Source organism: Littorina saxatilis, linkage group LG6 (assembly GCF_037325665.1).
Source record: "Littorina saxatilis isolate snail1 linkage group LG6, US_GU_Lsax_2.0, whole genome shotgun sequence".
Classification (NCBI taxonomy): domain Eukaryota; kingdom Metazoa; phylum Mollusca; class Gastropoda; order Littorinimorpha; family Littorinidae; genus Littorina; species Littorina saxatilis.
The window spans coordinates 48,592,200-48,607,199 of record NC_090250.1 but is presented as its reverse complement, the minus strand read 5'-3'; the positions used below and the strand labels follow the sequence as shown (position 1 = coordinate 48,607,199).

Genomic DNA, 15,000 nt, shown 5'->3' with positions numbered 1-15,000 from the left:
CTTGTTTGTATCAAAAATGTTCGGGGGGGGGGGGGGGCATGCCCCCAGACCCCCCTAGGAGGTTCGAACACTTAACGCCCTCAACTAATCGCTTCGTGTCGTCGATTTGTCCCTAACAACAACAACAAAAAATGGACCCCCCCCCCCCTAAAAATGATGTGATCCGCCCCTGAAATGTTTTTAAAATTTGATTTTAAACTTGTTGAAGGTACACTTATATCTATTTTCGGACATGGCAGATTGTAAGTTTACACGTTACAACAGCGTTTACAATTACATATCACTCAACATGCATATTTTTCAGAGTACGATCACTTTTGCCTCTTCTGATGCCATTTTTCAGAATGGGGGTAATGGTACGTTTTGCAGGTCGTTGCAAAAAAGATACGGTCAATTGGCGATTGGGTGGGCTCTGCGCGGCATTGTATCTCATTTTTTGGTTGAAATCGCTCGGATACTCCAGAAAATATGTTCATGAGAATCGAGAAACCGATCGAAGTTTTAGCCTACGAAATCGTCATGAAATGACACCATTTCTAACCATATTGGAAAGACACGTGACAATAATTCAAAAAGAAACACATCATCACAACAAACGTAAACCAGGGATTGATACCTCATCCAAAATAGGTTCTGTGATTGTAATTGATTGGACATTTACCCCATTCAATTACCAAACCCTTTTTTTTTAAATCTGATTCTTGGCATGTCATCATATATACAACTTGAAATTCTGTGTCTGTGTCTGTCCGATTTCCCCCCGCGGGTTAGGGGGAAGAATTTACCCGATGCTCCCCAGCATGTCGTAAGAGGCGACTAACGGATTCTGTTTCTCCTTTTACCCTTGTTAAGTGTTTCTTGTATAGAATATAGTCAATTTTTGTAAAGATTTTAGCCAAGCAGTATGTAAGAAATGTTAAGTCATTTGTACTGGAAACTTGCATTCTCCCAGTAAGGTAATATATTGTACTACGTTGCAAGCCCCTGGAGCAAATTTTTGATTAGTGCTTTTGTGAACAAGAAACAATTGACAAATGGCCGGCTCTATCCCATCTCCCCCCTTTCCCCGTCGCGATATAACCTTCGTGGTTGAAAACGACGTTAAACACCAAATAAAGAAAGAAAGCCTGTCCGATTAATTTCTCTCATTTTTTTTACACTTGTTTTAACACACTCTGAAAATAAATAGAGGGAGTTGTAATTTTCCATTTGCGATTCATCCACAGTCTGCCCCTTCACAAACCGAGGGGGGGGGGGGGGGGGGAGACGAGGGAGAGAGAAGTGGGGTGGGGTGGGATTTTGACCCTCGGCCAAACATAAGTGTAGAGCCGCTCACAGTTGCTGTGAGGAAATGAGAGTTGGCAGTGATTTGGCCAACTTGCAGAAAGGTTGGAACATACCGGAAATGTTAGCAAAGAAACTCTTCGGAACCTACAGGAAATGCTTGCAAATAAACTAGGAAAGAAGAAGAACAGAAAAAGAAAGCAAACCCCGATGAGCACGGAAACAGCCGCGAGGCGATGTCAGTCGTCTGATCTTAGATACGTGCTGCCACCTGCCAGATAAACAAGGGAGGCAAGCACACCAGACGATCCACTGTGCTTTCGAAGATCCCATCTCCCTTCCCACACAAAAGCTGTATCTTTTCCCATACTAACTCTGCTTATTAACTGGAACACAGCTTTCTTCATTCATGATCGCGATCACTTCATTGCTCATGTGCTGTGGCTTGGGTAAAAAGTTTAGGAATGTTGATGAATGTTTTTTCTTCGTTCATCTCACGTTTAGGCCCGGAGTACATTTAAGGCAGGTGCCGAAAATGTCATACACTGACCAGCACATACACACGTACACACACTGACGCGCACTCTCTCTCTCTCTCTCTCTCTCTCTCTCTCTCTCTCTCTCTCTCTCTCTCTCTCTCCCTCTCTCTCTCCCTCTCTCTCTCTCCCTCTCTCTCTTTCTCACCATGGCACACGCGATACTATGCACTGAAACAGCCGGTAAGCATTAATTAGTTAATCCAATCCGTGAGTTCAAATCCCGGCCACGGCCGCCTGGTGGGTTAAGGGTGGAGATTTTCCGATCTCACAGGTCAACTTATGTGCAGACCTCAGTGCTAGTGCCGTATCCCCCTTCGTGTGTACACGCAAGCACAAGACCAAGTGCGCGCGGACAAGACTCCTGTAATCCATGTCAGAGTTCGGTGGGTTATAGAAACACGAAAATACCCAGCATCAATCAATCAATATGAAGCTTATATAGCGCGTATTCCGTGGGTACAGTTCTAAGCGCTTGTCGAAGAGTTGTCAACACAGGACTAACAAAGAAACTAACATCTTCAGACGGACACGAACCCTATCACACACTAGCAAACCCTGATAAACATACAACAAACAACTGTTTAACAACAATGTACACATCAATAGCTAGGTCCAAACAAAATAATATTAAGCACAAAGAAAACACCTCTCACAGAGCACAGCACAAGAATGTCTTTTGGGGCACAACCCATCACGTCGAACATGAAAGTCGCAGCCAGCTACGAGAAGAACTGAGTCTTCAACCTACTCTTGAACGCGTCAAGAGAGGGGCTCTGGCGAAGCTCAAGCGGCAAGGAGTTCCAGACGGAGGGGCCCGCGGAGGGAAATGCACGCTGACCAGCAGATGCGAGTTTCGAGCGAGGGTCAGCAGCAGAACGAAGGGGACGGTCAGAGGGCTGGGTGTACAGGTCCAGGGAGGATTGAAGGTACTCGGGAGCAGAGTCGTTGAGACACTTGTAGACCAGAGTGCTTCCCCCGAAATCGGCGTAGGCTGCCCAAATGGCGGGGTAAAAACGGTCATACACGTAAAAGTCCACTCGTGCAAAAACATGAGTGAACAAGGGAGTTTCAGCCCATGAACGAAGAAGAAGAGGAAGAATTCATCTAAAAAAAATTCAAACCCTCAAGCTCGGCAGTCAGTCAGGATGTTGAATTTTGGTTTATGACGAAGTGGAGGGATGTTCTTCTCCGATGTAAAAGATCTGACATGATGATTGAAACTGTTTTTCAGAGAAGGAATGTGCTCACGATAATTATGCCACACATATTTAATTCGATCAGCTCAACTTAAGACTCACAGACTTTACTGTCCTTAAACCCAAAATACATCTTATTTACTACAGGAGGTCAGAATTGCATTCTGCATGGTGATTGACGAAGTGTGTACTGTTGTGACAGGACGGCATGGGCAGACTGAGGATCGTGCCGAAGGGGATACGGCTGGAGGGAGAGGCCGAGTTCCTCAGACCGCTCTACGTACAGGGCATCAAGGCCGATGAGGTGAGGACACACACACACACATGCAGACACACGCACGCACACGCACGAACGCACACGCACGAACACACGCACGCACGCACGCTCACACACACACACACACACACACACACACACACACACACACACACACACACACATATTATGTCTCTTTTTTTTTACATTTAGTCAAGTTTTGACTAAATGTTTTAACGTAGGGGGGGGAATCGAGACGAGGGTGTGGTGTATGTGTGTGTGTGTGTGCGTGTGTGTGTGTGTGTAGAGCGATTCAGACTAAACTACTGGGCCGATCTTTATGAATTTGACATGAGAGTTCCTGGGTATGATATCCCCGGACGTTTTTTTCCTTTTTTCGATAAATACCTTTGATGACGTCATATCCGGCTTTTTGTAAAAGTTGAGGCGGCACTGTCACACCCTCATTTTTCAATTAAATTGATTGAAATTTTGGCAAAGCAATCTTCGACAAAGGCCGGGGTTTGGTATTGCATTTCAGCTTGGTGGCTTAAAAACTAATGAGTGAGTTTGGTCATTAAAAATCGGAAACTTGTAATTAAAATTATGTTTTATTAAACGATCTAAAAACAATTTCATCTTATTTTTCGTCATTTTCTGATTCCAAAAACATATACATATGTTATATTTGGATTAAAAACAATCTCTGAAAATTAAAAATATAAAAATTATGATCAAAATTAAATTTCCGAAATCGATTTAAAAACTATTTCATCTTATTCCTTGTCGGTTCCTGATTCCAAAAACATATAGATATGATATGTTTGGATTAAAAACACGCTCAGAAAGTTAAAACGAAGAGAGGTACAGTAAAGCGTGCTATGAAGCACAGCGCAACCGCTGCCGCGCCAAACAGGCTCGTCACTTTCACTGCGTTTTGCACTCGCGGCGGACTACGTTCAGTTTCATTCTGTGAGTTCCACAGCTTGACTAAATCATAGACCTATATATAGGTCCCTGACTAAATGTAGTAATTTCGCCTTACGCGACTTGTTTAACATTAAGCCAATTATTGACTAAAAGTGTTAAAGTGTTAACGAGGGCGGATGGGACGACGATTGTCTCCCTGGATATGTGTGTGTGTGTGTGTGTGTGTGTGTGTTGTTTATTACCTTATATAACGCTATTTGTGATGACGTCATAGTTACCCGTTTGCAAAACTTGAAGCGGCACTGTCACGGCCGTATTTTTCTCTTTATCTTAGGGTAAAGTGATGCATCTGGAGTCAGCAAGAAGTATAAAAATGCAAAGCCGTACAAAAGACAGCAAAAAGAGCGGAAGCTTGCTTCTTGGTGAGTAAATCTACTAGTACTAATGGCCGATCTTCTGTGTGTGTGTGTGTGCGTGTGTGTGTGTTTGCGCGTGTGTGTGTGCGTGTGTATGTGCGAGTGTGTGTGTGTATGTGTGTGTGTGTGTGTGTGTGTGTTTGTTTTTTTGTTTATTTGTTTGCGTGTGAATGTGTGTGTGTGTTTGTTTGTTTGTTTGTTTGCGTGTGAATGCGTTTATGTATCTCTCTATTTTTGTGTCTGAATGGGAGAGAGAGAGAGAGAGAGAGAGAGAGAGAGAGAGAGAGAGAGAGAGAGAGAGAGAGAGAGAGAGAGAGAGAGGGAGAGAGAGAGAGAGAGAGAGAGAGAGAGAGAGAGAGAGAGAGAGAGAGAGAGAGACAGATTACGCAACTGACATTTTTAATCCAATACGAGTGTTTGTCATTTCTCTCTACAGGCAATAACAAGCTTCAAGCAGCCTGTGACGCTTTCCAAATCCTCGACAACCAAGGCAATCTTCGAATGTCTATCGCCAAAGATGAGATCGTAGTGGGTGGGGATGAAATTAAATTTTTAGGTAAGACATGGAATGGAAAAGCATGCAACAGTATCATGTGTAGAGGAAACTGACACTGAATAGAAATGGAAACACACACACAAACAAATGATGGATGTGGATAAAATGAAAATGGCACTCGAAAGTGTGTCTGAAATGAAATTTCTATTGGTGGGTTTGAATGATTGTGGATTTAGGGGTACGGGTGTAAGTCATGAATTCAAAGGACCAGATTTACACTCGCTACATTGGCGTTGTAAGAATTCCAGTCAAAAGTAGCTGTAGCGCTAACCTATCCATCAGTTGTAAAACGATAGAATTAAATCTTTTTTTCTTCTGCATCCAGGCTTATCACCCACATTTTTAGGGCGGGGATGTAGTCAGTCGGTAGCGCGCTGGATTTGTATCCAGTTGGCCGCTGTCAGCGTGAGTTCGTCCCCACGTTCGGCGAGAGATTTATTTCTCAGAGTCAACTTTGTGTGCAGACTCTCCTCGGTGTCCGAACACCCCCGTGTGTACACGCAAACACAAGACCAAGTGCGCACAAAAAAAAGATCCTGTAATCCATGTCAGAGTTCGGTGGGTTATAGAAACACGAAAATACCCAGCATGCTTCCTCCGAAAGCGGCGTACGGCTGCCTAAATGGCGGGGTAAAAACGGTCATACACGTAAAAGCCGTGGGAGTTTCAGCCCATGAACGAACAAACAAACAAACCACATTTTTGTTTGTTCAAAACTCTGAAAACATGTAATATAAAACTACCATAACTGTTATAGTACTGTCCAGCTATTGTATGCTGGAAAAGCTCTTTTGCAAGTGTGTTTGTTTATTTTGTGTTATTTACCCTATTTTTGTGCGGAGTTTATTCTGTGCAATGATGATGCGGTTAACAAAGACTGAATGTTAAACACACACATAGACACACGCACACACACACACACACGCACGCACACACGCACGCACGCACTCACACACACACGCACGCACGCACGTACGTACGCACGCACGCACGCACGCACGCACACCGCACACACACACACACACACACTGTGCAATGATGATGCGGTTAAAGCAGACTGTTTTTATATAATTTTGACGTACATGTTTTCATAATACACGGCAAGTCTGATGCTGTTAATGTTTGTTTCTTTGCAGGAAAAGCGCAATTTGAAGGATCAGTGCAAACTCCATCATTATTTGGCCCTAATTCAAAACCATTGAAGTGAGTAGCATTTCCGTCTATGAACATTGTGCTTTTTTTAGCAGTTCAGGCAGTATCCAACCTGTCTGAAAAATCTGAAACAAATACACATGCATATTACACATCCACACACACACACACGGCACGCATTAACATGCACGCACGCATGCACGCACGCACAGACATACAATCACACACACACAAACACACACACACACACACACACACACACACACACACACACACACACACACACACACACCAACACATATGTGCACACATGCACACATTCATGTCCACACACACGTACACTCACACAAACACGCATATACACAGGCACACTAGTACAGATATCACGCACGCACAATCTTCAACAGCCCCCCCCCCCCCCCCCCCGTTCCTTCCTTAAAAGAAACCACCCAACAACAAGCAAACAACAACACCAATAACACCGAACAAACAAAACCACAAAACAAGCCAAGAAACAAGCAAGCCAATGAACAAATAACATGCCAGCTTAAGGATACAAAAACATGTCATTTGCAATCTAAACTGGCCGAAATTAAAACAATCATTTTTGCTTTTTGTGAATGTTGCAGGGTGACGTCCGAAAATAGCAAGGTGGAAATATCAGGGGCTGGGGGTGTGTCCTTGACGTCATCAGATGGTGACGTAGAACTGACCAGTGCCGACAATGTCCGTATCCTGTCCACTGGCGGATCGGTCAGTACTGTGTGTGTGTGTGTGTGTGTGTGTGTATGTGTGTGTGTGTGTGTGTGCGCGCGCGCTTGTGTGTGTGTGTGTGTGTGTGTGTGTGTGTGTGTGTGTGTGTGTGCGCATGTCTGTGCGCTCGCGTATGATAAACATGTATACATAATGCTGTGTTCTTAGTGTTATTTTTCTATCTTCAGATCTTCCTGGAGTCTCAGGACATCATCATGAAGAACATCGCAGTGAGCCAAGCCAACGATGGGGGTCAGAGTTATCCGGACGTCTACCAGCTGTGCATGTGTACCAGTGGCCGCGTCTTCCTCGGCGCTGCGAGTGGGGACTGCAGGGCCACTGAGGATATCTGTAGGACCTCCTAACACCCCCACACAGACATAACTTCATGTTGTCTCTTCAAGGCGATGGCATTGGCATTGTGATGGCATGGGCCTTGTGATGTCATTGACTTTGTGATGTCATGGGTCTTGCGATGTTATAGGCCCTATGATGTCACAGGTTTTGTGATGTCATAGGCTTTGTGATGCCATAGGCCTTGTGATAGGCTCTGTCATGTCATATGCCATGTGATGCCATAGACCCTGTGATATTATTGGCCATGTGATGTTATGGGCCCTGTGATGTCATTGGCCCTATGATGTCATGGGCTGCGTGATGTCATAGGCCTTGTGATGTCATAGGCCTTGTGATGTCGTATGCCTGTGATGTTATGATGGGCCCTGTGCTGTCATGGGTCTATTGATGTCATGGAACCTGTGATGTCATGTGCCCTGTGATGTCAAGGGTCTCGTGATGTCATATCCCTTGTGATTTCATCGACTTTGTGATGTCATAGGCCCTATAGGTGTCATGGGTCCTGTGATGTCATAGACTTTGTGATATCATGGCCTTTTGGTGTCATGGGCGGTGTCAGGGGCATTTGGTATGTATTGGAAGTCTCATTGTGAATCCACTGCAGTTCCTAACACTGTGGAACACTTTGTACCGGCTGTTTCTTGAAGGTGGTGTTATGGGTTCTCTAAGTTACCCAACGAAATCTTCTTCTGAAGTCTCCTAGCGGGTGTCCCCTGGAGGTATCACTGCAAATCTAATGGTGACCGCTATCATTACTACTGCTGTGGTGACTCAGAAAGGCGACAGTGTCTGTGCTGCTCCCAGGAGGTGTGGGTGCTGGTCTAGTTACCATTCCAGCAGACGCCGGGATGTAAGCTGATATGATGACGCTGTGTGTGTGTCAAGTGTGTAGCGGCAAGTGTCGGGCATCGAAATAGACTGTGTGTGGTTATGTAAATTGTGTGTTCAGTGCAAGATCCTGAAGTGATTCAGATGTAGTCTTTTAATATATTGACTACATTTCACGTATGTACAGAAACAAACATTACACAGCGTTTGAATGCCCAGAATACAAAGACTTCATGTTCTGCAGATCCCTCCACGATGGCATTCAGCCGCCCTTGTGGCAAAGATTCATATGCACTTGACAAACAAAATTGTCAACACAGAAGCATTACAATGGGCTCCTGCCGCTGATGAACAAGCACTTGACAACAAAATTGTCAACACAGAAGCATTACAATGGGCTCCTGCCGCTGATGAACAAGCACTTGACCACAAAATTGTCAACACAGAAGCATTACAATGGGCTCCTGCCGCTGATGAACAACAGCGGATGGGATCTTTCTAACAACGAAATTTGCAAACAAGGAAGAAGAAGAATGTGATTCCATGATGTATGACACTGAGTGACTTGTTTCTGCTGCAGAGGTAAATGTAAGGCAGAGCTCTAAGCCTGAAGTTTTACCAAACTGCTGATGGACCTAGCTGACGCTTGTGTCTTCAGAATCTTAAACTAATGAGGCAGAGCGCTGTTTGCAGGTCTAAGGCACACAAACAAAATAGTCTGTTTACGGTATCCCGACCGACCCTATTTTTTTCGCGCGACCTTAGACTTTTTTTTTGGGGGGGGGGGGCATTTTGGGGGGGAAATTAAAAAAAAAAAAAATCTTTGTTTTTGGGCAAAATAACTTAAAAATATGTTTTTTGGAAAAGAAAAAAAAATCCCGACCTACCGACCCTATTTTTTTGGCCTATGTTACCGTAAACAGACTATTTTGTTGTTGTTGGCTTAATAAAAAAAGGGATGTTAGTGCTCTGAATGCAAACGACATGTGTAATAGGGTAAGTGAGAGTTATTCAGAACCTGTCTCCTGGCACCTGAGAGCATAACATTAACAAGCATTGAAATGATCAAGCGACTTTTATCCTTTTGTTGCTTGTGTCTTGAACAAGACCACTGTTGTTTCGTGGCCAAGATGGACAAATACCGCCCGCTTGAGGCTGCACATAAGATGCTTTCCCACACGAGGTGGGTGGGGCTCATGGGTTGGATACATGTCTCTCAAGACTAACTATTATTACCTTATAGTTTGAGAAGGAGAGTAGAGCTTCTGCGACCCTAACCATGTGACACTCAACCCACATGCCCCGCTCACCTTAAGTGCCTGTGTACTTTCCTTCCATATTGATGATCTTATGAATACAAATGGACATTTAACTGACATGCATTCATAACAACAGAATTATTTAAATGTGTTTGTTCCATGTATGGTTTTGTAGCTACAAACGAATATTTGACTGAAATACAGTCATAACTTAATATTTCAGTTTTGTTGTACCCATATTGATGATTGTGTAGATTCCACTGAACATTTGACAGAACTTCTGTCATAATGTGAACAATGAGATGCACCTCCAGATATTCACTGAAAAATGCTCTGTAACTGTGCTAATGAAATAATTGAATGGGAAAAGGGAAACCAGCCTTACTCTTCAACATCGAAGTCGCGATTAAATTCATTATCATATTTTTTTGAGTGCTGGTGCGTATGCATACGTCTAGCAGATGAAACCTGTTGAATTTTGTGAAATCAAATCTGGAATCGTGTAAATGCCAGCAATTAGTTCCACTGTTGTCAGGGGAGACAAGGGAGGAGGACGGGAAAGAAAACACAGTGTAGGGGGAAAATACGTGTATGATGACAACCTTAACACAACGTCTAAAATGTGAAAATATGAAATCATTCAAGCACACATGCTGAGGTGCAAATTAACCTACCTGTGTGCCTCCTGAAGCAATTTGAGGCAGTTGTTTTTGGCCAGGAATGTACCTTTTGATATTTGTGTGTGTATGACTGAAATGAACGTATGACTAAAATGTAGTTGTAACTTAAATATTTAAAATCTTAATCATTTCAACTAGCATTGTATTGTTTCAAAACTCAATGCAATTATAGGGGCGGGGACATAGCTGAGGGCCCCAAAGGGTTTAAAATCGTGATCGTGATTGGCGTTTTTTGACCTTTCTGTGACCGTGATTGCCGAAATTTCCATTTCTGTGATCGTGATGGGACTTTGCCCGTGATCCGTGATGACAAAAAAATCAAGTCTCGTGATCGTGATCGTCATTTGTTTTCGTGATCGTGATGGGCATTATTGCAAAGCATTTTATTTTCAACGTACATTTTTCACAGTTGTATCACTCTATGATCCTCTATTCGTCAAGGTGTTTGTGATCGTGAAAACAAAAATCAAGGTAACTGTGATCGTGAAAGCTAAAATGTCCCTTCCCGTGATCGTGAAGATACCCCCCCCTTTGGGGCCCTCATAGCTCAGTTGGTGGCGCGCTGGATTTGTATTCACTGAGTTGGCCGCTGTCAGCGTGAGTTCAAACCCACGTTCGACGGGAATTTATTTCTCAGAGTCAACTTTGTGTGCAGACTCTCTTCGATGTCCGAACACCCCCCCGTGTACACTACATTGGGGTGTGCACGTTAAAGATCCCACGATTGACAAAAGGGTCTTTCCTGGCAAAATTGCTTAGGCACAGTTAATAATTGTCTACCTATACCCGTGTGACTTGGAATAATAGGCCGTGAAAGGTAAATATGCGCCGAAATGGCTGCAATCTACTGGCCGTATAAAATTTCATCTCACACGGCATCATTGCAGAGCGCCTAGAACTGTACCCACGGAATATGCGCGATATAAGCGTCCTATTGATTGATTGATTGATCTTGGGAGCTCAGATTACATAAATTATTATGATGTTTTAGCACATTGAAAGAGAAAGGTTATGAAAATAGACAAGCATGTAGCCTACTCATGGCGCGCAGAGACACTGTTAAATTAAGCTGTTTTTCCAAAGTTGTCGAAAAGCAGATGCGTAGATCTCTTTTATGTCTGCGGTGATGCGACTTTTTCCTGGGTTCACCTTGCAGGAAGTACTGCTTGTATTCAAAGGCTCCTTTTCATTTAGTGTTAGTTTCCTTTTTATTATATTTAGTCAAGTTTTGACTAAATATTTTAACATCGAGGGGGAATCGAAACGAGGGTCGTGGTGTATGTGCGTATGTGTGTGCGTGCGTGCGTGCGTGCGTGTGTGTGTGTGTAGAGCGATTCAGACTAAACTACTGGACCGATCTTTATGAAATTTGACATGAGAGTTCCTGGGTATGAAATCCCCGAACGTTTTTTTCATTTTTTTGATAAATGTCTCTGATGACGTCATATCCGGCTTTTCGTGAAAGTTGAGGCGGCACTGTCACGCCCTCATTTTTCAACCAAATTGGTTGAAATTTTGGTCAAGTAATCTTCGACGAAGCCCGGGGTTCGGTATTGCATTTCAGCTTGGTGGCTTAAAAATTAATTAATGACTTTGGTCATTAAAAATCGGAAAATTGTAAAAAAAAATAAAAATTTATAAAACGATCCAAATTTACGTTTATCTTATTCTCCATCATTTGCTGATTCCAAAAACATATAAATATGTTATATTCGGATTAAAAACAAGCTCTGAAAATTAAATATATAAAAATTATTATCAAAATTAAATTGTCCAAATCAATTTAAAAACACTTTCATCTTATTCCTTGTCGGTTCCTGATTCCAAAAACATATAGATATGATATGTTTGGATTAAAAACACGCTCAGAAAGTTAAAACAAAGAGAGGTACAGAAAAGCGTGCTATCCTTCTTAGCGCAACTACTACCCCGCTCTTCTTGTCAATTTCACTGCCTTTGCCATGAGCGGTGGACTGACGATGCTACGAGTATACGGTCTTGCTGAAAAAATGGCATTGCGTTCAGTTTCATTCTGTGAGTTCGACAGCTACTTGACTAAATATTGTATTTTCGCCTTACGCGACTTGTTTAGTGTTAGTCTCCTTTTTATTCAGTGTAAATAAACCTTCTTCTCATTTAGTGTAAGCCTCTTTATATTTAGTGTAAATCTCCATTTTATTTAGTGTACACTTCCTTTTCATTCAGTGTAAATAAGCCTTCTTCTCATTTAGTTTAAGCCTCTTTTTCATTTAGTGTAAGCCTCTTTTTCATTTAGTGTAAATCTCCATTTTATTTCGTGTAAGCCTTCTTTTCATTTATTCTAAGCCTCCTTTTAATTTAGTTTAACCTTCTTTTTCTTTAGTGTAAACCTCATTTTTATTGAATGTAAGTCTCTTCATTTAGTGCAAGCCTCCTTTTCATTTAGTGCAAGCCTCCTTTTGATTAGGGTAAGCCTTCTTTTGATTAGGGTAAGCCTTCTTTTCATTTAGTGTAAGCCCCCTTTTTACATTTAGTCAAGTTTTGACTAAATGTTTTAACATAGAGGGGGAATCGAGACGAGGGTTGTAGTGTATGTGTGTATGTGTGTGTGTGTGTGTGTGTGTGTGTGTGTGTGTGTGTAGAGCGATTCAGAGTAAACTACTGGACTGATCTTTATGAAATTTTTCATGAGAGTTCCTGGGTATGATATCCCCAGACGTTTTTTTTCATTTTTTCGATAAATGTCTTTGATGACGTCATGTCCGGCATTTTGTAAAAGTTGAGGCGGCAATGTCACACCCTCATTTTTCAACAAAATTGATTGAAATTTTGGCCAAGCAATCTTCGACGAAGGCCGGACTTTGGTATTGCATTTCAGCTTGGAGGCTTGATAATTAATTAATTACTTTGGTCATTAAAAATCTGAAAATTGTAATTAAAAGTATTTTTTTTATAAAACGATCCAAAATTACGTTTACCTTATTCTTCATCATTTTCTGATTCCAAAAACATATAAATATGCTATATTCAGATTAAAAACAAGCTCTGAAAATTAAAAATATAAAAATTATGATTAAAATTAAATTTCCGAAATCGATTTAAAAACAATTTCATCTTATTCCTTGTCTGTTCCCGATTCCAAAAACATATGATATGATATGTTTGGATTACAAATACGTTCAGAAAGTTAAAAAGAATAGAGATATAGAAAAGCGTGCTATCCTCCTCAGCTCAACCGCTACCGCGCTTTTCTGGATTGTTAATTTCACTGCTTTTGCCACGAGCGGTGGTCTTACGATGCTACGAGTGTACGGTCTTGCAGAAAAAATGCAATGCGTTCAGTTTCATTCTGTGAGTTCGACTGAGCTTGACCTAAATGATGTATTTTCGCCTTACGCGACTTGTTATTCTGTATTTTGTGCTTAATATCTTGATGAGTCATACTTTAACAAAGATCAGGGATGTTGCTAGGATCTATTGTCTTTAGCAAATTCACCAAAATGGTTCTAGATACATGTACTATTATGGCAATTTCCTGAAGTTTTGGCACACCTTGGCTGTCGATTTATTTTTATAGTCTATGTGGTCATTACTTAAAAAAGTTAGATGTTGTAAAACTATATCAGTTGTTTGTACCCCCCGCGGGTTAGGGGGAAGAATTTACCCGATGCTCCCCAGCATGTCGTAAGAGGCGACTAACGGATTCTGTTTCTCCTTTTACCCTTGTTAAGTGTTTCTTGTATGGAATATAGTCAATGTTTGTAAAGATTTTAGTCAAGCAGTATGTAAGAAATGTTAAGTCCTTTGTACTGGAAACTTGCATTCTCCCAGTAAGGTAATATATTGTACTACATTGCAAGCCCCTGGAGCAATGTTTTGGTTAGTGCTTTTGTGAACAAGAAACAATTAACAAGTGGCTCTATCCCATCTCCCACCCTTTCCCCGTCGCGATATAACCTTCGTGGTTGAAAACGATGTTAAACACCACATAAAGAAAGAAAGATCAGTTGTTTGTGCATTCAGAGATGAGTAGACATTGGAACATATCTCCATTGTCCAATTAATAAAATTGTCACTCTATTTTTTGGCGTTTTTGTGTGTCTGATTCATGTGTGTGTAAGCATATGTAAGCTTAATGATGTGAGTATTATTAGACAACTGCAGTCTAAATAGAGTTAGTTTCACCATGCATTGCTGAGGAGTGGTGCAACATGGCTAACAATAGTTTATTTTTGTCATACATTTGTCCAGCAAGTTATTTCATTACTTAAACTGTTATGAGCTTTGAATATGTACTTCACAGGGCTAACACACAAAATAAAAGAAAAACCTGAGAGGCCAGGGTCCACGGCGACGCCCCTCAGAAGCTGAGTTTTTTTTTGTTATCTTGTAGGGACAAAGATCAAAGTTTTACTTGAAGAAACCAGATTTTTCGGTTTTAAAAGTTTTCAAAAACCGGATTTCCGGCGAGAACCGGACTTCACATTTCAGTTTGTTTCAAATTTGTTTGTGTGGATATGCTTATGTTTTCGTTGACGTCAGGACTGAAAAGAATGGAACACAATTACAGTGGAACATGTCTGTAACAATCACCCAGGGGTCCAACCACAAGTGGTTGTTATAGACAGGTGATGGTTATAGACAGGTGAATCATATAGGAAGGAACGTCATCCGAGTCCCCTTCCTGTGGTCCTCTTGGGCATACAGTCTGTGTGACGAGGTGGTCATGCAGCAGGACACGATCGACTGTACTCTCTTCGGTGTCTGAACCTCCCCCCGTGTACACTACATTGGGTGTGCACGTTAAAGATCCCA

The 15,000-nt window shown here is 42.0% G+C and overlaps 1 protein-coding gene and 1 long non-coding RNA gene across 2 annotated transcripts in view; both read left to right on the top strand.

Moving 5' to 3' along the window:
• Positions 1-9,026, top strand: part of LOC138969406 (zeta-sarcoglycan-like) — a gene marked incomplete in the record, with an annotated part of 19,560 nt that extends 10,534 nt beyond the window's left edge. Inside the window, 6 exon segments of the mRNA XM_070342200.1 lie at positions 3,222-3,323; positions 4,540-4,627; positions 5,058-5,177; positions 6,314-6,380; positions 6,959-7,082; positions 7,271-9,026. Coding sequence (XP_070198301.1) covers positions 3,222-3,323; positions 4,540-4,627; positions 5,058-5,177; positions 6,314-6,380; positions 6,959-7,082; positions 7,271-7,447 — 678 coding nt within the window.
• The window catches only part of LOC138969409 (uncharacterized), a 234,823-nt gene that overhangs the window by 17,325 nt on the left and 202,498 nt on the right, over positions 1-15,000 (top strand). The window lies entirely within an intron of this gene.